Source organism: Filicampus tigris, chromosome 4, assembly GCF_054856515.1.
Source record: "Filicampus tigris isolate MCC_2025a chromosome 4, RoL_Ftig_1.0, whole genome shotgun sequence".
Lineage (NCBI taxonomy): Eukaryota > Metazoa > Chordata > Actinopteri > Syngnathiformes > Syngnathidae > Filicampus > Filicampus tigris.
This window is the reverse complement of record NC_141220.1, coordinates 17,404,666-17,427,535: the sequence shown is the minus strand read 5'-3', so window position 1 is coordinate 17,427,535 and position 22,870 is coordinate 17,404,666. Positions and strand designations below refer to the sequence as shown.

Here is a 22,870-nt window from a genome sequence, read left to right as displayed (position 1 = left end):
TTAGCATTTACACCTCCGGACAAATTAGAGCTCTCACTGAACCTACGGGTGTCTGTTTTTCCAACTCCACGTAGGAGAACCTGAGTTAAGACTCGAACCCAGCCAAAACCACTCAACTGTGAGGCGCATGTTAACCACTTACCCACCGTGTGCAGGGACTCATTACACAACCTTCAATTATCTTAATAATCTGTAGTGACTACTTGATATGATAATGATATAGTATCTGTAATGATTGTGATGAAGTCGAGTTGGATGTGCTGAGAGTGAAACACAATAATTTGTTTCATCACTGCCGGGTGGCAACGCCATTAATCTGACAGCCCCCATAAAGCGCTTTGTGTGGTGTTCTCTGATTGCTCTTTTACCACCAAAATAAACAACTTGGCTCCTTTCAGTTACACCACTGTAATTTGCTCCAACAGCGGAGGCATTTATCTATAAATTTATTTTCAATTTGAGGTAAGCTGCCGTCATGAAAGCTAAATCACTACCAGGGAGAAGATTATTCTAATTACTAACCAGCTGTCGTGCATGCTGCATGTGTCACAACACGTCGCAACCAGTAATCAGTTTCACACAATCATTTTAGCACACATTTACATCTTAAGACATGAAATTGTCTTCATTTGTATGGTAATGTTGTAAAATTAAAAGGCGCTTATGCTCCAACGGGCCTTGACGGAATCGAGAAACATACATTTTATGGCCAATTTGTGATGCAAAAAAAATGAGTGTTAGTTGTTGCTGGGGAACAGACTGATGTTATTTCAGAGTCTCCAAAAGGATGCGCTTGGCCCACTGACAGCACGGGAATGCGACGAGAATACTTTTCATTTCAAATGGACGTACGGTGAGGAGGTGGAGGAGGGGCGTCCGATAGTATGCTGCATTAAGCAAGGCAGAGTAGACAAACGCTCTCATGTGAAAGCCCATCTCGTTAAAGCTTCAGCTGAATTAGACCATAATGCTGGCATTGCTTGCTCCCCGGGGTTTTCTTTGCCATTTGTACTGTTAGCGCTGCAATCCCCCTGACAGGCCTGTTTATGACTGCTCTGCCATCAGAGGGCCCGAGCCGAGCCTTCATTAGAGATTAAAGTGACGGTCGCAAAGTCCAAAGTGATCGCCGCCTCCCACAGCCGGGGCGAGGCGAGACACTGGGCTTAAGCACATGAACATTCAAAGAAGAAACCAAGTGCGTGCACATTTTGCCAACATTACAAAGAGATGTTGATATGGGCTTTGATTCGCACACATGCTATAGAGTAGCCTCGAAGGTTGAACATGATTTATTCCCGGATGCTGGTCAACATATTATTTGTCCCCTGCCAATTTTTCCCATGGTAAGTAAAAGTTGCCCTCATAAAACCTAACAGTGCCAGCAATCTAAAAGCACTCTCGTGTGCAAATCCAACTCAGGCATAACAAGCACAAAAAAACAGTTGATCACTGTTAATAGTAAAACATTTGAAAAATTGCCACGCAGGTCATTTTGTGCATTTTGGGAGGAATACTAGAGATTAGGGCTGCTCGATTAAGCGATTTTGAACCGTAACCGAATTTTCTGGGTAAAACAATGTTAAAAACGTTCAAATTGGCACGTTCGATTTTCGGGTTTTAGAGAAAATAATCTGGATTTTCTTATTAGGCAAAATCGAACAGCCCGGCTAGAGATACAAATGCAAATGAAAGATGAATTTAGCTTGTTTAGACATTTTTGAAATGCCAGAAACAAATGTGATCGTGAAATATCGACTGTTCAGCGATGCAATTTTTGAGCAGAAGTTCTGACTTCTTTGCCAGTCACAAGAGGGACTCATGCCATAATCACCTACTGTATGACAAAACTCCTTTCAACTCTGCAGTTCCGTGCGTCTGGGTCATATCAGCGTATGGTGATAATTGGTGCTAGCCACTCCCATAGCAGTTTTCCAGGTGTGTTATCCCAAGTTTTGAATGGAATGTTACGCATGATGGGCATATGCATCCAATTACCATGCACTCAGGGTTAGTTAAATCAAACAAAACTTTTATGAGTTTGCTGGCTTCCCCAAAATATTTCTTTGCTCTCATTCAGGAATATGTTTGCCTTCCACTAACACTTCCAGTTCCATCACTTCATTTTGTGCTTGTGGTGCTCTCCTCAATGATTCATTATGAAAACTATCAAGCCTAATTAAAGTGCAAAACCTTGTTTGAACATTCAACCGTTTCCGTTTAAATCTAAGTGAATCTGTGTGAACACGCAATTTAGCACCCACTATTTGGGATCACAGTAAATCACATACCTAATCTCTTGGAACTCTGCTTACATCACGGTAACTGGTATATATTTATCTTCTCTTCTCACGTTCTTCTTCTATGACCTCCCCTCGTCGGGGCTGAGCAGAGAAAATATTTTGATGCTAGCTGAACTGTTTGGCCGACATTTTACATGACAGTGATCCTTTTAAGTTTCTACTTGCATGTTGCTCTGAAGCAGATATGTTATTTAGGCAAACAATGAACGAGCGATGTCTGTGAGGCAACATTTCAATGCTTACTCTAGCTATCATCATGATTTCCAGTGAGCTCAGAGGTTAGGCTCAGAGGAGCTCCTCGCCTTCCGTGGTGAAGCTTAGCCATCTGCTAATCCACAGCTGGTGGGACTTTATTACAGATAGGAATTAATAATAGACTATGTGCAGCTGGATGGAATTCCTAGCCCCCACACCATAACCCTGAACTCTCAAGCCCCCCTCCCAGTTATTATCTGCAATATAGCCACTAGCTTCTCCCTTGAAATCCTGCAAAGCAACCTGCTCTATTAGCAGTACTCCATAGTCATGCTAATAGTTCTTCCATTTTAACACAAGTGAACTTACTCCGGAGTTTAAATTCAGCAAATTATTTTACACCTATACGGTAGATAACAAAGAGCAATGCATAACAATAGCGCTCAGAAATAATGGAAGACAGAGGTTAAACAAAGCGTCAGAGCTTTTATACACACTACACGCCTATTACTCCATTAAAATTCCTGCTCTAACTCAGAGAACAAAAGGATTCCTCTCGCGGGGGAGACAGAAAACAGACACCTGTCAATCACAGCTCCTGTGACTCCATATTTCCTGTGTCACAGGCTTCTGGATGGAAAAATGTGCAATATTCTGATAATATTTCATGCAAACTAATGCAAGTCAGAACACTTCGCTACTGGCCAGAAGGAGGGGAAATGAGACCAGGTAATTATCGGATTGCCCCAAGGCAAGAAATGATAGAGATTGCAGCGAACCGGGACATTTAGCCCTGCTAATGAAGGCCCGTGTTTAGGCAGCACCAGGAATGGGGGAGCTGGGGGAAGTGCGGCAGGCGGTAGACGCTGATAAGACCTTCTTACATAATGGCCACGTTCAAGGTCTGGACTGCTGTGAGGATGGACACTTGCTGTACCTCACACCTACTTGCCTTGACATTTAATCAATTTAAGCAGAAATGTGTTCTAAATCTACCTTAAAATAAGGCAAGTCATTGCCACAGGAACACGCAATCCTACTACTTCAGTATAGGATTGGCATAGCTAGTAGTAGTACTTTAGTAGCAGTAGTTAAAATAATAGTATTAAATAACTATCTGTTAGTACTAAACGAGTAGTAGTATAGCTGGTGGTACTGCATTAGTATTAGTAGAAACTAACAGCACTGAGAAACAATCAGCCAGGTGACATTTGCACAATTTGGCCAACCAGGGAAACTGGTCCTGGTTCTGGCACCACCACAAACGTGGGTTCTGCATGGCGGGAATTTGCGGTGTTTGCAATTAATCACGGATCTCTTCGTGTGCAGTGGAATAATTCCCTGCTCTCCTGCAACTTTGATAGGGTGGCCAAAACATTGTTGAAAATTATGCTGGAGCCTGGCTTATTTTTTTTTTTTTTTTTTTTTTTTTTTACAATTCAAATCAATTAATGTGACGGATTAATTTAATTCAGCAGACTCATCTGTTCATGCAAGTGGGTTTGCCTCCTTCACAAGCCAAAAACATGATTAGCCACTCCTCAATGACACACTCTAAATGTCACTGTGGGTAGTAAAGTCAACAAATTGACTAGTCTACCAGCAGTGGTTTTAAGTAGTAATAGCTTTTTGTCATGGTGGTACGAATTACTTAGTTACTAGTAGTTTATTTGTTACAATTGTGCTCGCAGTACTAGTAGGTATTAGTATAGTTAGTAGACATTTTAGAATAGTTGTGTGAGTGCTGAAAGCATTCCCATTTTTCTTCTGGCCATTCTTTTGACATGCTTCTAATTCCACATAATTCATCTGATTAAACATCATTCCAATTTCAAAATATTCCAAAATCTCGCATGTTACAGTCACAAATAGGTGTTATACTTCCTGTATAAACGTTGAAATGTATGCTGAAGGAAGACTAAATTATATTCAGTCGACTAAAATTGTTCTTTATTTTCGTCAAACAAAGTTGGATTTTAAATAAAATACAATCAGAAGAGTAATTTATGACTAAAACTTTAATTTTAGTCAAAAGACTATAACTAAATTAAAATATCTTTTCAAAATTAACACTGCTTGTTGAAAGTAATCACTCTCAAATGTGTAGTGTGAAGTGTATCACTACCATGCATCTCCACTGACGAAAGAGACTCCACTCTCTGCTCTCTAACCCGGCATTGCCCCCAAACCCGCCTTGTCTATTTAACCCTATTGAAGAGTGTTATGTTTACCCATCTCGGCAGTGTTACTTAAAGTGCTGAAAAATAAAAAGAGATGGCTTATTTTGTGTATGCAGCACTTCCCTCAGGATGGATATGAAAGTTTAATCATGGCATTAGGATTCACAGGCATTCCCTCGCCAGACCTGCTTGCAGACATCGGAATTGCTAATTTGCTGCTTTGGTGGTTGAGGAGGGGATGAATGGTAACAGGAGTCTGATTTGTCCAGATAACCTTGAACCCTGCCGTCGGAATTCCCAGGGATGTAAGTTGTTCAATCACTCTCTTTTATCTACCATCTTGAACCACTGTCCACTGACACTTTGACAACCAGCCTGAATCAGTTGCTCACCCCTGCTTGTTCAGACGGCCATTAACTCCCGTTGAAATGCCACGGGCGAAATTATCTTTTAACATTTATCTTAAACAAAGCCTCTGACAATATCACAGTAATTGTGACCGGGTTTCTAATCTGAATTGTTAATTTCTATTGCTTGCCGAGACCCCACTGGAGGCGTCGAATACGATAAAGAAGAAAGGTTCTGACAGGGTTATGAGTCAGCAGAGATGTAAAATTCAAATTGGCCAGGCGAAGCAGTTTGGAGCTGATGGTGATTCAAGCCGACTCACTGGTCAGCCCTGCAGTACAGTACAGGAGCCTGCGGCTCTAACATGGCTATTACTCATACGTACATACATTCATACATACAACGTACACACATCCAGGTGCTTCATCAGCAGACCACATGAGGCGAGTGAAGTCTCTAACATTTCAATAAAGAGAACCGTGAATGTTCTTTCAGACATAATGCACTGCTGAAAAACCCACTCCGGAATCCATAAAATACATTATTGTGCTACAATTTTTAGACAGCACTTACAAGTATCACCTAATGCAAGACTTTGGTCAACACTAGTGAGATGATACATTTTTTGGGGGGCGGTTACTGAAATAGTACTTTTCTACTTTCTATTACTACTATTAACTCTTTGTCTCGTTTACATAGAGTGGATATATTAACTATGGTCAGCAGATGGAAGCATTGGATCTTTAAGATGAGCTGACCGTGTCACAACATTATCTTAGCTCCTAAAACATGGCGGAACCTTGGAAATTCCAAGTCCGTTACAAGCAGCTTGAGCTTGATCAAAGTGTTTCTCACATTAAATCTACAACAAAGAGTGTCACAAAAGAGAGAAAAGATCACGGAGATTATTTAAATTTAGAAGTCGAAGTGATGACGTAATGTATGTACATATACACACCTGCATGGCATGCATGCACAACTCACACACGACTAAATATTACTACTAAATAACGCGCAGATAGTTTGCAACGTTTTTTCAAATGTAAAACTGTTACACTGGTGCTTCATTGTAAATACATTTTGCCATTTTAGAAGAAAAGGACTGTTCAGATATTTGAGGTGTCACTGAAGCAAAAATTCTTACTATGGAAGTCATTATCGTTATCATTATCGTCATTAAAACTAACCCATATTCAACTGCTGATTACTAAAAAATGGAATAAGGTACAAATAAACTTTTTGGGTGTAATGAAAGAAGGGTTTAATCTTTCATTAGGTAGTTTCTGTGTTTACATCAAAGGTCAGTCAGAACACTCTTAATTGGCTGGCACTCTATAGAGGTTCACTTCTTTGAAAATGGCGAGCACTGAAAGAGTTAATTCATAATAAAAATGTATTTATACAAGCGGCTCGGATAATGGATGGATAATGATATCTACATCAACATCTATACTGTTCACAGCATCTATGGGGCACCATTCATGTTACGCTTTTCCCAATGCCCTGATCATTGAGCCCATCTTAATAGCACATAACAGCGGTGCCAATTCTCAAACTCACACAAAAGAACAAAAGACGTATATTTTTTGTCCCCGCCAAACACATACTGCTCTTGAAATTCAGACGAATTTACACCCCCCCAACCCCCTATTTTTAGGGGGGATTGGGACTGAGCCCTTCCGCGAATAGTGAAAAAACACGAGTAGTTGTCAAATAGAATATTTATAATCAAATATAATAATTGTTTAAATCATAAATATACCACTAACTATGATCTTAATACATTTTAAAATAACGGTAAACTTATCTTACAACATTCGTCTTCAATAAATGGCTTTAGGATGATTTTATTTCAAAATGATGCACCAGAAGTGCGAGTGTCGCCGCTTCATAAACCGATTAAAATACCAACTGGCAAGCAATAATGAGAGCTTTGTTGTTTGTCAGCTAGATATTTGATTTTTCTTATTTTTAGATAGCCACTCAGCAGAGCAAAAACAATCACATTTGGCGAAGACCCTGTAACTTGTGTAAGAACCCAGGATAAAGTTAGCTTCCCCCTGACGTCTGTTAAGATGTATCACTTCGCTATACTAACTTGACACATCTACTACTTCCCTAATAGTCAGGGCTCTGGCACCATCTTGTGGAAGACCCATGAATAGGTGGGGGTTTCAGCAAATTGCTACCGCACACAGAAAAAAAGAAATAAATAAAAATCAAGAATTTTTCTCTGTGTTGATGCAAAGGGCCATTTTTTCTTCTGCCCTCACTTTTTGAATACAATGTGGTTACTTAACTGTAGTCACATGCTGAAAAGTAGACACAGATTCCTTGTTCACCCTTGTTCTACTCTGCTTTTTATTTGTGAGCTATCCTCCCTCTGGATTTTAACGCAGTCCTATTTTTTAAGGGAAAAACGACGTAGAAGTAGAAGCAGAGCTAAGGCGATACTGGGCAGTGAAAAAAAGCATAAAAAAAAGCTTTTATCATGGCTTTATTTTATTGTTTGTCTGTCATTTTTATTTTTAGCTTGCCGCCAGCATTTCTCAGCATTCGCACACCATTCACGCAATTACAATTCCTAGTATGACCTTTGAAAAGCATCTAGACAATAGCAGGTAGAATGGTTGTTTTCAGCCTGTGCGGCAGGATGGTCGGGATACTGTTCAAGATAAATAACAGGAGGAAATTAATCGTTAGTGTTGGAAGATGGAGCAGCAGGAGCTGAACTCTCTCTGTTTTCTGTCACAGCCTCAGCTTGTGTGCACTCGCTCTCCATGCACACCGCCATCTTTCACTCAGCCAGCCACACGCCTCCTCACCCACTGGGCGCCCACGAGACCCGGGCAACGTACACCCCTGCCAAACATCCATTTACTCCCTGCAGGGCTCCAGTGAATCTCGAGCAGTCCTGTCATTGAGACTGGAATTCCAAACGCACCTGTGAGCTTTTTTTTTTTTTTTTTTTTCTTCCAGCTGAGCGTGTACGGAATGCAATATTTGGATTTAAATTGGGTTTGATCACTTCTCCGGCGCCGCCTGGTCCGGCTAACCGACGAGACATGATACAGGGTGGTAATTGCATCCCTGTGGAGTGGTTTCTAGCCTGCGAGGGAAGGTGGGGAATTGCTAGGTGACACATGTCCACTCAATTCAGCCCATTAATGCCAAAGAATCTCACAACCTAACACCCACGGTATGCACTACATGTACACTTCAGAAAATTCATGGATTGGCAAATCAATGAGTAGCATGCCCTCACGACCAGATATGTTCTTCACCTTTAACATCCCGGCCACGATGCATGATGCACCCTTTGTCTTTTTTGTGTGTTTTTTTTGGGCTGCAGCAGAACAGATGGAGATGTTGGATGCTTTCAGGAATTATTAATGGCACACTATGATCCCAAATGACCTTCGGCAAATAGTCTCCCAGCACCGATGTACACAGACATCCCTGCACATCCATATTGGATCCAGACAACACACCTGGCTCTGTGAAGAAACAGCCAGCCATCACCGCCTGTACCTGCACTTCTAATCCAGCAGGGAAGCTTCCTTTGTATCCCTTTTTTTTCAAACTCACTCAAAGGCAGCATGGAGGCATCCAATCACATTAAACACAATTGTATGTTTCAGGAATAGATTTGAGATTTATGCAGCAAACACACTAATTCCGTAAAGCCCAATTTGTTTCTTCAACAATGGGAACCATACACTGGAATTAATCCACAGAAAGCCGTTCCTGTAGTTTTAAAAATAAACCCTTCATGATTGGAGGCTTTTGTGCTCGCTCAGGGGATGTACTATTGTGACATCAAATCTATATTTCAAACATACATCCGTAATACGCATAACATATCTGTTGCTTATGGATAACATTCAGTTCATAAAGCAAACTGAACTCAAAATTTCAGCTAAATCAAAACAAGGCGGCATTAACCGTACGCACAGCAGACACATACATTTAGAGATTGCAATTCTCCAAAGCTGAAAGATATAGTTTTCCATACATTTTGGATTAAACAAATTTAAACAAATAATTATGGTTAGGGTTTTGCCAACTTCTTTTGATTACTTTTCTTTATACCCTTTTTTTTTCACGACCACAAATGCCAGAAACCTTGTGCGATAAAGCTCGCTTGCTCTTTTTTGGGTTTAACTAAGGTTATAGGGATTTCTATTTTTAGAAAAGGGTTGCTGACAATTAAGACTCATCCAGGCAGCCATGTACTACAACCATATACACAAGGTTTGTGGCCTTCTGAGGATATAAATGATGTGCTCTCAGAAGACACAGCGGGTCTTCAAAGCGCTACAGCTGAAGGCGGAATTGATCAGGCCCTTTTCCCTCACACCAGGTATGAAAAAAATGAGGAATTCATTATTTGAACAGTGTCCATCTCCACCTACTTAGAGGCCTCTGGTTAATTACTTCGGGGCTCATTAATGAGGCTGTGTAAATAAATATAGCTTGTCTACTATGTATATCATGTTTACTCAAGTTGAAGCCTGCATAGAAAAAAAATCCCTTATGTATAAATTAGAATAATCCCACATCAAGAGAAAGGGGAAAAATGCATGCTGTGATCAAAGCAGAGCGGGCGATGTAAACATGTGTCAAAAGATCAAAACAAAAAAATAGGAATGTAATCCTTTGCCAAAAATGGGCAAGGTATTCATTAGGTACTTGATCATTTTCATTTGTGGAGAAGGCATGCCTTTAAACATTTGCACCCTGGCATCTTTTGCTGTGAGACTAAACGCTTCAGACATGAAGCACTATTCGTGAAAATAAAGCAAGCACTTTGTTGGAGAAAAATATGTAAAAATAGAGAAAAAAAAAACAGCAAGGGGATTGTTGACACTGGTGCTCAAATGTTGTCTTAACACTACTAACACCTTAAAGCAACAGTATAGAACCAGAAAATCTATTTGTTAAAGGACTTGTATGACATTGCACACTATTCGTTATGCATCGGGTTCCAATAAAAAAAAGAGTCAAATTGTACTTTACAAAAAAATATTTTCGGTACTCAAAACTCAGACATCAAGTGTCCGAATGGTGCCTTGACGGTATTCAACAAATGCATTTCCGGGGAACCCTCTTGTGTTGATAAGTGTTATCTAAGTTAATCGTTAAGGCGGCGATCAGAAACCCAGCCAAGACATCATGTTTTAAAACAAACAGTTTGATCATAAGTATGCTGCAAAGTTAGCATAATAACTCAAATATACTGTCAGAAGGACGCTAGCATTTCCATAAGAAAGCACATTGTAGAACGTTCTATGTGCAAACATTCAGTCCTTTTTCATTTTTTTTTGTTTTCATTTGTGTGCGATGACAGTGGGATGCCATTAGGCGGAGGCCTGTGCAGGATTGATAGTAATTGAGAATGCTCTGTTTGGGCACACTCTCCTTTGCTGCCCCAAGACGCACATTAAATGCATTAAAACAGCCATCAGCTTAGTTGGGATACGGCTGTCTTCCTCTCCCCTCCGACTATTGACAAAACAAAACTTGGAGATGACAGCTGCTGATTTGTAACCGAGCGACAGATCCCTGCGAGCAAATAAAGCAGGCGTGCCCGTCTTTTGCTGGGAAATGTGTTTCCCGTTGACACAAATCCATTTAACAGCACATAAGCCCTTAAAAGTTTACATAAGGATACATTTTTCGAGCAACTGTGGAGCTATTTCCTTCAATTTAACTGATGCTTTTGTCCCGCGTGTTGGATTCGGGGAGCTTTGAAAATGAGCTAAGCTTTTTTTAACATCAAGCTCCTCTTTGCCCAAATTAGGCTCCTCTTAGAGAGCGATCATAAGCACATCCCGAGACTCTCTTTGCTGACACGCTTGTTGTCTAAGGCTGGACCAGGCTGAGCTGAGTGGCTTGCTTGACGAGGACCTGCGCTCAGCACTAAGAACGCTCTCATTCTAGAAACAAGAAAGCCCAGGGGAGCAAAGACAACAATAAGCCCCCAAAAAATCCACTTGAAAACAACAAAACAACACATGCCCCTGCCTCCCTCCCCCCACCCCCCCATAGGAGACGGTGGTGGGTGATTGCCAGCTGCACTCCAGATTACCAGCCTTTTGGAGTCTTTGAGCGATTGCTAAGAGCTGGAGCACCATCTCCAGCTCCTTAATCAGTTCAGCCGGGGAGGGATGGATCCTGTCGTGCAAAAAGCTCAGCACGATGGGGAATAAAGTCATAATCAGCAATCAGATATTCCACATTGCGAGGATGGGGCGGGGAGCCTATCTCAGATAGGTCAAGGAGCTCTCCACAGACAAGTTAACCCCTTTTGCCCCCCTGCTGGGAAACTCATATATTGTCTCAAACTCAATGGGCCTCATTCACAAATAAGCAATTGTGAACTACTGCTATCGAGACCACGGTGGTGACTTGAGACATGATGGATAAAAATAGCAATCTATAATCTTATACAGTACTTTATAGGAATGTATAGTAATGATGTAATTAGACAAAATGAAAAATAAACAGATTTTTTCCACACTTTCTTCATTTGCGTTGCTCAGTCTGGTGTGAGCGCCTTAGCCATCTGGAGGACAGTAAAAGACAGGCATACGGACATATTGTTCATTGAGAAGTCTCAACTCATTTCAGCTAATCAGTACAGGGCTAATATTAGTCGTTCTTTGCAAAAGCTTAAGAATATAGGCATGTGTGATGTGTGTGTGTGTGTGAAATGTTTGTGTTCAGACATCCGTTACTTAAAGGGTAACAAACCACCGTTTAATGATAATTATTTGCCCCAATGCCAAAAGAGTTTCTAATTGTATGTTAGCATTCAAGTAGTGGAGATGATATGCTTGCTTTAAAGTGGAAGTCAACCCAAACATATTTTTTTCCATTATATTTTCTATGATGGCCCACTAGTTGAAATACGGCAATCTGATTAATATCGCGTTTGTGGAATATAAATGAAACAGTTAAATGTATCCGCTTTCAGCCATCTCAGGGGGCGAACATTTTTGTCATTTCTCTCGACTGAAGATGACATCAAAGTTGCTCAGGGCTCAGAAAACGACCATTCACGGTTCACCTGTTTTCTGAAGCTGAGCCATGATTGGTCGTAATCTGAGCCCTGAGCAATTTCAATGTCATCTTCAGATGACAGAAGTGACAAAATGGCCACCTCCTAACCATATTCTGGAAATAAAAATTGTTTGCGTTGACTTCCCTTGAAATCCAACCAACACAGAGTCGAATAGATAGGTGTAAGAATGTGGTATGGTGAATGAGTGGTTAGCATTTCTGTCTAATAGTCAGAGTAGAGTTCAAACCTTAGCACAGGCTAGGGCTTGGCGATAATTCAATATTTATATGTATCTCGATAGACTCGTCATCAATATCAGTAGCAAATATGTTCAATAGAAAACAGATCAAGAAGCAATCCCAGACTCTGGTATTCTGCGTGCTGTAGGCAGAGGCTACAGAATGATGTTAGATTCGCGCCACAATTACAAGCACGTAAGAGGAAATTTTGAGCACAAACACAGAGCCAACAAGGGCCACTAAGCATCACAATGAAATCATAATCAGGCAAGTAAATCGATAAATGTACTATGTCAATAATGAGCCCACTAAAAAAATTAAGTAGCCCCAAGACGGTTAGTCAACTGTAATGCATACACTCCAGTATTAGTTTGCCACACTTACATTTTATAAACATTGAATGAAGGTTAAAGACACTGTGTCAACAATACTGCTTTGGCGTCGTGTCTTCCACAAATACTATTTACAGCACTCCTAGAGGAGCATGGATGTCAACAACATACACATTACACTACATTACAATGTACAAAAAAAACCTGTAAATTCCTTGAAAATTTGTTATACTACCAAATTTCGAATGGTATTTTTCGTCCTTATAGTTGTGTTTTATTCTATTTGATCTTTCATGAATTTAATTGTTTTTCTGATTTTAAATAGGTTCAAAAAAGTGGAGTTATCCCTGTGGGTTTTCTGGCTATCTCCCACATTCCCAAAACATGCATGTTCGGTTAACTGAAAACTCTAAATTGTCTGTAGGTACGAAGAATATGAGTGTCTTGTGTGCCCTGTGATTGGGTGGCGACACTTGCAGGTTGTACTCTCGTCCAGAGTCAACGACCATAATAAAAAGCATTAGTGAAAATGGATGAAAGGTGTAAATATGAGGTTGAGTAAATGGTGTTGTAATGGAATGGATTAGAGAAGTTTGCAAATAAGAAAATGTGTGACACTATATTTTGAAAAAGGAAGTCAACAGGGTCCAACGTAAACGATGGCCCGATGGCCCTGGGCGAGTGCCATCACTGTGTCAGTCAACCATGTACCTTACAGATGCTGGCCTGACTGGGTCAGTGCAAATTTCAGAAATAAATACGATGAAATCCACATTTTTTTGCCTTCTTTCCATGCACAACAACTACTGTTATTAACGACACAAAAGTAATATTTTATTCCATCTTGAAATAATACAGAATAAAGATGCTAAATAAGAAATAATCTTTGAAATGTATCAAAATATGCCATGAATGTATGGTGCTCACTCCTGTTATTAACGGCTCACCACAACTTGCTCAAAAAGCTTTAATTTCCGACACTGGTGATTGAGGCCTGTAGTCAACTTTGCTTGCACGCTATTCTCTTGAACATAATTCCAAGAAAACCATTTCAAAGTATTATTTTCACACACTCCTAAAGTTGGTAAACAGGGCTGGATTTCATTAAAGAGCCATGTCCCTGAAACAGCCATGTGCAGTGCCTTTAAACAAAGTTCATTGCCTTGCACATTCTTTCTCCTTTCATCTTGGTAATTAGCACTGAAGTAGCATTTCTTCTATTTCAAATGCATGCATGAGCATAAAAATCAATCTTGAACAGACTGTTCTGGCAAGGTTATTTTTCTTTGTTATTCATGATGACAGCGTTTCTTTTAATGCGTCTTTGTCTGGGACGGCGAGCGCCTTGCAAACGCTAACCTTGAGCGTGAACTTTTCAGCCAATGCATGCACGTTCCTCTGGGAGTCGCAAACATGCTGCTAAGTGTCACAAATTTCAAGTTTTGATTATTTGCCTCTGTTAAAACAGCACCCCCTGCTGCTCAGGAGGAATCCTAATTGGTTCATCCGCCATCAGAGAATGTTCTACAAGAAGCAACCCCATTGGCTTATTCTAGGGTTTCTAATCAAACGGCCCTCGCACCTCTCTCCCCTTTGTAATAAAGTGGTAGAGCGCATGTAGCGGCGACCTTTGTTACAGCTCCGCCCACGCCCTCGGCTCATCAGAATTCCATGCATCCCTCATTTTTCATCCTTTCCTCCCTGCCAGGGTCCCTAGATGCGGCAGTCCGTCTCCACGGAGCAAAGGAGGGGGTGACTTTGTATGTCGTGACCTCTGACCCTTCCTCTCGCCCCGACTCTACAGCATTCTCGCACTTCCCTTCTGACAGTGCCGTCACCATGTGCAATCTTTTCTTTGCAAACGAAAACACAGACAGGGGGGAGTGCTTCAAGGACAAGTGCTTAACCATGTTACGACCATATTGCCGCTGAGTCAACCAAACTAGTGACACCTCTTGAGCAGTCACGTTTCCTCCAAGAGTTCAAGTTAGGTAACAACACAAATAGATTCGGTGAAACCCTGTTATGTATGCATAACGGAAAAAGCACAGGTAGATGACTCCTCCCTGCAAAAAATGTTTAGAGTTTCACATAATTTTAAACTGTAAATGTACGACAAACTATGAGCCCAAAATACTTAGATAAAATATATAAATAAATGAAAATATATAATAAAGCTTAATACAATAATGATATCTGTCATTTGTCAATTTGAGCGTTTTAACAGCCACTCAGAAGAGCGACAAAGACACAAACTTTTTTTGTTAAATACCCAGGCTAAATTTGGTACCTCCCTGACATACAAAGATCTTGGAGTAGTCAAGATGTATCACTTCAACATAATTCCTTGACACCAATTACTACTTTCCAATCAACCAGGGCATTGGCACCATCTTGTGCCACAGGTTTACGGTACACTGTATTCCAGTTCGCACAGTATTCCTATTGCACAGATATGACATTGCTCTGATGACCACTCAATAGTTTGCAATGGCATGTGCAACTGTGCTAAGTGGGTCTGGGGATGCCAAACCCCAATGGGCTCAAGTTGTTTTCCCTTTGTAATAGCTACAACTATGCCCAAGTCACACATCACACTTCGGCACCCTTCCAGTTGGGTACCGCTAGTGATAGTGTGGTAGAGTACACTCAGAATGGTGTCACGTTCATGTAAAATGTAAGAATAAAATGGGGGGAAAAGTAAATGTGCCATTGCTAACAATGCAGTTGTTTACAACAGAGAGGAAGTCAAACTGTTAAGATGCCGTACGATTTACACACCCCGCAGTCAAAATGCAAACGAGATCGGACAACAGTCCTGCTTGCAACATGACTAAAAACTGGTATCGAACGGCTTATTTTGTGCTCTTCTTCTCTTGGAAGGAGCCGCGATTCAGCTCATCACATTAAAGTTCTGATCCCTGATCAGGCTATGTAAATAGTGCATTTCAGTTGCCATATCTGCAAGCATATCATTTAGCAATTCATTAAACAAAGAAAATAAACGCGACGCGGTCCAGTGCAGTGTGTTGACAGTAGGTTTCAACAGGAAATTCTGCTTTGAATTCACCTTGGAACAGTATTTTTAAGGACACACGTTTTCTTCTTCAATATTTTATATTTTTAATATGACAGACTCTGTTGAGCAATCAATGGACAAAAGCATTTCACATACCACCTCCTATGTGTACCCAAAAATAACCCAGCAAACAGCACGTCCGGACAGCTGTCTTGAAAATTAAGACAATATTTTTGGGATAATGTACAACTGAAACGTAATCAACTATTTCCCATTCTGAATCAAACCAACTCTATAAGTGCAATGACGCTACTGTACTACTACTACTACTACTCACATACATGGCTATTTGGTGTAAATGTGGCTAAACAGTTCACCACACCTCTGCTGGGTGGACACATGAGGAGGCAATAAGACATTCACAATGCTCCTCTTCTTAGGCGCTGCCAGCATGAGATCTGATTACAATTACAAGAAAGCCGCTTGGTGTTTCAAAGAGAAGCAGGCCAACTATCTGAAGACTCACACATCTCGTGAAGCATTGGAGGTTTGTCTCCCACAAAAAGAGACTTTACTGACCCTGCCATTAAGAACAGACCGGTGAATGATAGAAGTCAGAGGACCGAGCCGCTGGCTCTTGGGACCCATGCATTAACGTAGTCTAGAATTCCTACTCACCTTCCACCTTTTGCAGTTGCTCCCACATCCCCATTCCCATCTCCCTCCGGCCCGACACACTCAACAGCTAAACGCCTTACGTGTTTTTAACATCCTCTTGTGTTTGAGTCAGACAAAACGCAAAATCAATAATGCTTTTTCTCCCCATTTCCTCTTTGATGCAACTTCAAAAACACCTATGGACAGAAAGCCCTCCTGAGGCCCCACAGAGGGGAAACACGATACAAAACGCAGAATAAAAAGGGGGGGAAAACATCGACACTTGAAACAACAACTTCTAAGCTGAATGTTTATGAGGGCAAACAGGTGCAAATAGGAATAGTATTAATCTTACCCTACAGTAATATGCATGGCGGTGGGCAGAAAAATGACAAATAAATCACTATAATTTACATTAATGAGAATTGCATTGGAACCTGTAAAGCCGCACGCCCCTGAGGTCGCACTGTTTGTAATTCAAACAGATTTTTTTTCAATTTACTGTTTTCATTTACATTTTGTATCGTTCCTCAGATCTGTACATAATGCTTATCATTTCTTTCATCGCTTCTCTTGCTGTTTCTGCATAACTCAATTTCCTTTGGGATTAATAAAGTACCTACAAAATCTAACCTAAACATGATGTCAAACAAGATGTGTATAAATGTCTAAACATCAGTTCAATGAGAACCAAAGTTTAACTATCCATTCTGGCGTTTTTTGTTTTTTTTTTGCAACACTATAATCATAGGAAGGACCAGCCTTAAAAGCAGAAGAGTAAACATTATCTTTAATACCATAGCTATGGTAAATGATGATCTAAGCAGTGCTGACAGAGGAAGTAGCGTGTCAGCAGTTAAATGCTACATGACAGGAGCACGCAGCTATAAAGGAAGGAGAAGGATATAAGAAGGATATATAGTGTATATACAGTAGTCGATATATAGCTTGAAATAAAATGTGAAAATGAACACATTTGTGACTCGTGGAGAAAAAAAAACATCGCCTGATGCTTATCTGACGCTGCTTTCTTGTTCCATGCTGTCTGGTGGAAGTGCAAGCGTATAAACTAACCTGGCCTTTGATTGGACTGCTCTGTCAGCACCACAAGGTGTGAATGACAAGACAAGACGACTGACCTAGTCAAAAGGCACCCCGCACGGCACTTCACATACAGAAAATTGGGAATATTTTGGAGAGCGACTCATGACATAAATAGTTAAGGGTGTGTGCACACAAACTGTTTGGACAAAGAAGTGCTGCAACGAACTATCAAAACATTCATACATTAAGGCAGTTTATTGTGTGTCTAAACTGCACCTTGTTAAGGCCACAGAGGAGGATTTATCTTCTGTGTTTCCAAAAAGTAGTCAGATGGTTTTTTTTGTTTTGTTTTTACACAGAACAGTGAAACGGTGTTGCAAGTACTCATATACGGAACAGTGCATTATATGGACTCAAATCTTCAATCAAATCTTATGTTCCTCCATACCTCCACCACTAGTGACACGCTGGAACAGTGGTGCTTCATGATATATATATATATATATATATATATATATATATATATATATATATATATATATATATATATATATATATATATATATACAGTATATATTCTCAAAGGACTGCTATCCTTCCTCTAGCCTATCATAGAGTCAAATCAAAAAATCCATGTCCACAATAGGCAGTCAATATCTCATTAACCGGCCAGGAGAGCAGCCGGCATTCGCATCTCGCTGTGCATGCCACCAACTGGCACACCCAGCACACGTTAATAACCCGTGGGGACGCCATTGCACTTCCTGCGCCGGCTGAGAGGCGAAAGAAAGGACGAAGGCACGCACGCTCGGTCTGTCAGGCTGATTTCTGTTGCTCTTCTGCTCTGATATTATCTCGGTAATTTGAGTCGGATGTGGAAATTTGAACAATTGGGAAGGAGGAATTCAAATCTTTTTTTTTTTTTTAATGCATACATGTAACTGTATTTTAAGACGCATCTTATTGAAACCTAACCAGAGCATGCAAGAACTCTTCCCTTAATTACCCCTCCTTGTTAATCATGTCTGTATTTTAAATCCTTTCAGGTAACTTGTCCTATATTTGCCTTCGCCTTAATCTGCGGCCATTTTTCCTGCGGCTCTCTACGTCCTGAAGCTCTAAGTGGATAATAGCCAATCTTGTTAACCTCTGCTTTAATGTGTGAGGGCCTGCAGCTTTACAATGGGCCGCTAATAGGGAGAGACAAAAAGGAGCAAATCAACAGCAAATATTTGCAGCCATGATAACATGACCTCAAAGCGCCTATCACAAGACATTTGGCCTTACCTTCTCTGAAAACTCCGGACATTTTTTACAGTCTAGTACACACTCCCACTAAATCACATATTCATGCACAGTCTGCACGCGCTCAGACCTCGCTGAAAAAAAAAGGGAGTTATAGATAGCCCTCACTGCTCTAATGAAGGGGTTAACTGCACAGAAAGGTCCAACTTATTTTTTAAAAAGACTTTTCTGTCAATAAGCACATCAAAGACCTTTCTTTAATGATATAACTGGGTTTTTCATTTTAATTGTGCTGAGTAGGCTGCCTCATTTGCATGGGGTAATGAGAGGGATGTTTCCATTATAGGTAATTAGGTACTTGAGAGACAGTGGTGGGGAAAGGGAAGCAGAGTAGACAAGGAGGGGGCCCGAGAGGGTGCAGGGCCACACTAAAGTGTCTCCTATCATTTGAGCCTAATAGTAAAATAGTCCAATAATCAGTAAAACATAACGAGAAAAACAAACGGTGCATGCGGTGCACCTGTCATTACCAAGAGTGTATAGTCGCAAAAAACAAACTATATAGAGAACTTTTGCTATTTACTAAATCAAAAAGAAATGATCATGATGTAAAGCTAATATAAACGCATGTATTTGGTAAGTAACCGACAAATGTTTGTACAATGTACAATATACAAACAAATGCGAGATTAAGACATTATGTCCTTTATTCTAAATTGAATGTAGATGACACAGGGTAAATAGTCATTTGTAAATATCACAATTTTGGTAAAAACAGACACAACAATGTCCAAAATCATAACTTTTAAATTGAATATAAACGTGTTGTCAATCATTCATACAGAAGTCTATGGACTATTTTTATGTTTAGTGTTATCTCATATGATGAACTGTTCTGAAGCAAAAAAACAAAACAAAACAAAAGATACTTTGACAGGTATAAAGCACAAAGAGAAAAAAAGCAGTAAACGTCACACGGCATTATTGTTTGGATCATTTTGTTTTGTATTTAATGCAAAATGACAGCTCTTGGTCCCTCATGACTCGTTATTCAAGGCATTTGCATCGCGTGTGCACGTGAGCATGTCTGCATATGAGTCCTAACATTTGTCTGGTCTGAAGAATCTGCGTGGATTCACATGTGTGAAGCACATGCTCGTACAGTCAGTGTGTGTGCGTGTGTGTGTGTGTGTGTGCACAAGTGTGAAACCATGCATGACAGAAGTGTGTATGACTACACTTTCACTGTCTGCCTGTGCCAATGAGTGTGTGTGTGTGTGTGTGTGTGTGTGTGTGTGCATTTTTGTCTGTATAATGGAGAGGGCGGAAGAGTTGGGATTTCGCATCCTAGATCATCATCACACAGACGGGGAGGACCCAGTCAGGGTCTCATGGCCACACATGTAAACCCGACTGCCCACCCCTCCACCCCACCCCAAAAAATAGGTCAGTGGAGCACTCACATACACGCATCGTTATTGCACATGCACATACACACCCATACACCTCCTATCATCCATCCCATCGTCTGGCAGTCGCCTGTCTGCGACCCACGTTCAACGCAGCCACGCACATCCTCCTGCATAACTGACACGTCCTCTGGACTGGAACAACAGAATTAAGAAGTGTGCAAAAGGGAAAGCAGCTGTGCACACTACCACCCGATAAAATAATCAAAAAGTCCAAAAGGACAAATGGTCATGTACGTCTAACTTCTGCCCTGAGAAGCAGCAGGAGAAAACCGACTTTCAGTCAAACGCAGTTTGTAGATTCAAATATCTCTACAAACAAAGTATCATGCAAAAAAGAAAGAAAGAAAAAGTAACACCCATTTTAGAAAGCACCATTACTTGCTTGCAGTCATCATATGCAACGCAATACATTTCCTCTCTCTCTTTCTCTCTCTCTCTCTTCCCTCTGTCACTCTCATGCCTTGCAAATGAAATGCAAAGAGTTGGCAGCCTATGAATAGCGAGGCTGTACTTGTTACACAGGCTGCCCGCACAAGCATGCATTGTTTTTTTTTTTAATTGTTATTTTTTTTTTGCTCCTTCTTACCTTTCATAGCTGAAATCACAAAATACATCATTAAGCTTCCGGTCCATAAGAGAACAACTATCACCCCGCGCAAAGCCCCTTTCACTGCTGTTTCAGCAGCAGCTGGCCAGCACAGCTCTCTGCCTCTCAGCCTTGGAGCATGACCACACCAGAATCCATGTGACTGTGACATCAGCGCTCTGCTCTGACTCCTCCCCCACTCCGTCTCCTCCTACCCCCCTCCTCTCCTCTTCTCTCCTCCGCCCTTTGATTGGCACAGCGTGCAGCCAGTAGGGGCGCTGAGAGCTCAGGCAGGGAAGCTTGGCCGCCTTCCCGCTGATTGCAGTCGAGCGTGCCCGCCTCTGCGAGACACAGCAACCCCCCCCACACACACACACACACCACCCATACCCCCCCCCCCACCATTTATCCAAGTGTGCCCTTATCTTCCGCAGTCAAAACTAGCAGACACCGGTTCACACTTTTGTTCTCTGTGGTGCAATGTCAAGTATAAAGTGGAGTAAAAAGGGGCAAATTGCAACACCAGGATGAGAGGATAGGGGAAGAGAGACATCAGAAGCTAAAATAGTAGAAGATGGATAAGATGGGATGTGTAATTTCTCTCTATGAGTGATCAGTGTGGGGGCCAGATGTCTGCCAGCAGAGTTGAGAAGATGAGTGGAGCCACAGCTTCTTTTTCTGACCTCTCAGAGGCTTTGCATGCATCCAACACAAACACACACATTGACAGATCTCACACACTCATTTTGACAGGTGAAGAAGGGGCGAAAGGATTCGGATGAGCCCTCCCCCTAACCACCCTCCCCACCGCCCCACAGCGACCAGGCGATGAGTTTCTCGCAAGGATTTCTTCGCCTCGCTCTCGCCCCCTGCTTACCATGCCCGTCTCTGCCGCTCTCTCTCCTTCTATATACCCCCCACTGCCAACCCCCTCCTCTTCGCTCATCCTCATATGATAATCTGTTCTGACTCGTAGCCAGCTGCCTCCCTCTGATACAATATTCTGGTTTTAGTGCAATCCAGCCTTGGCCAATAACCACGTTGCATTTGGCATTTCCCCGAACAAGCTGCTTCTCGTATTATCTCAAGACAAACAGTGCGAGGCTTCGCTTTCAGACGTTACAATATTTCAAATCTGAAAATGGAGAGGAAAAAAAAAGAGGAGGGGGATAAAATAAATATTTGTTTACACCATGAATATTTCAAATTTGGAGATTGTGAAGGCTCATTTCACATTCTCTTTAGATGTGTCTGACATTAACAACATGACTGCATCGCTGTGTATTTGCAAGAGAATGATGATGCTTCCACCGGGACCGAATTGCACATTAACTATGCAATTGTTACAGACGATTTGAATATTTATTTATTCCCATTTTGAATTCTAAATGTATTTATTATTCATTTGACGCCTTCTACTGTGTCCTAATAATTGAATAAAGGTATGCCTACCATATACAATATGGAAATGAGCGCTCAACAGCCGTTGCGACATAAATCTTTCCATGACAACGTTTCATTAAGACCCCTGTGATCCATTAGGGACACTAAACATATTAACTCGCGTTGTGTCAACAATGGTCTCTTATTGCGGCGCATCTAATGAACAGAATATCATGCTGAACCTGATAGCATCAATTGAAGCGTGCCTGGGATCGAAAGTAATCAGCCGCTAGTGAAGTATTGAAAATAACGTCAGAGATGCTGAAGTCGTCTCATTTTCACCGGGGCAAAATCTTCACCCGATGAGTCAAAATAACCTAACTGCCGTTGCCACAATCTGTGGTTGCTTTTCAAAGTGTCTCTTCTATCAGTCTTCCTGGAAACTACCACAGGTTCCCACACAGTAGTTTGAACACAGAGCAATGAGCTTTCATTTGTAATACCTGGACGGGAAGCAACAAAACATAGGATTAAAGGCTTGTAAACAACAGCAATTTAATTGATGTGACAGCTTCCGGATTTTCCTCATGTGCCCAAATACGCAACTGCATAATAACATAGCAAAACACAGTTTAATTTGACCAAATGTACAGTACAGAACACTTGTGTCAAACTCAAGGCCCGGGGGCCAGATCTATCCCGCCACATTATTTTTTGTGGCCCGCGAAAGCAAATCATATGCGTCAACTTCCATGATTCTTGCTAAAATCTGTACCAGATTTCAAATTGTCATATGGAATGAAT

The 22,870-nt window shown here is 41.1% G+C and overlaps 1 protein-coding gene across 3 annotated transcripts in view; it reads right to left on the bottom strand.

Annotated features, from left to right (window-relative positions):
* The window catches only part of roraa (RAR-related orphan receptor A, paralog a), a 237,735-nt gene that overhangs the window by 43,396 nt on the left and 171,469 nt on the right, over window positions 1-22,870 (bottom strand). Inside the window, exon 1 of one of the 3 annotated variants that reach the window (XM_086028199.1) lies at window positions 20,684-20,831. The exons of the other annotated variants lie outside the window; for them this stretch is intronic. Within the exon in view, the coding sequence (XP_085884325.1) occupies window positions 20,684-20,714 (31 nt within the window). The 5' untranslated portion in view covers window positions 20,715-20,831. Of the gene's footprint in view, window positions 1-20,683; window positions 20,832-22,870 lie in introns of those variants that run through there. 3 annotated transcript variants of the gene reach the window in all.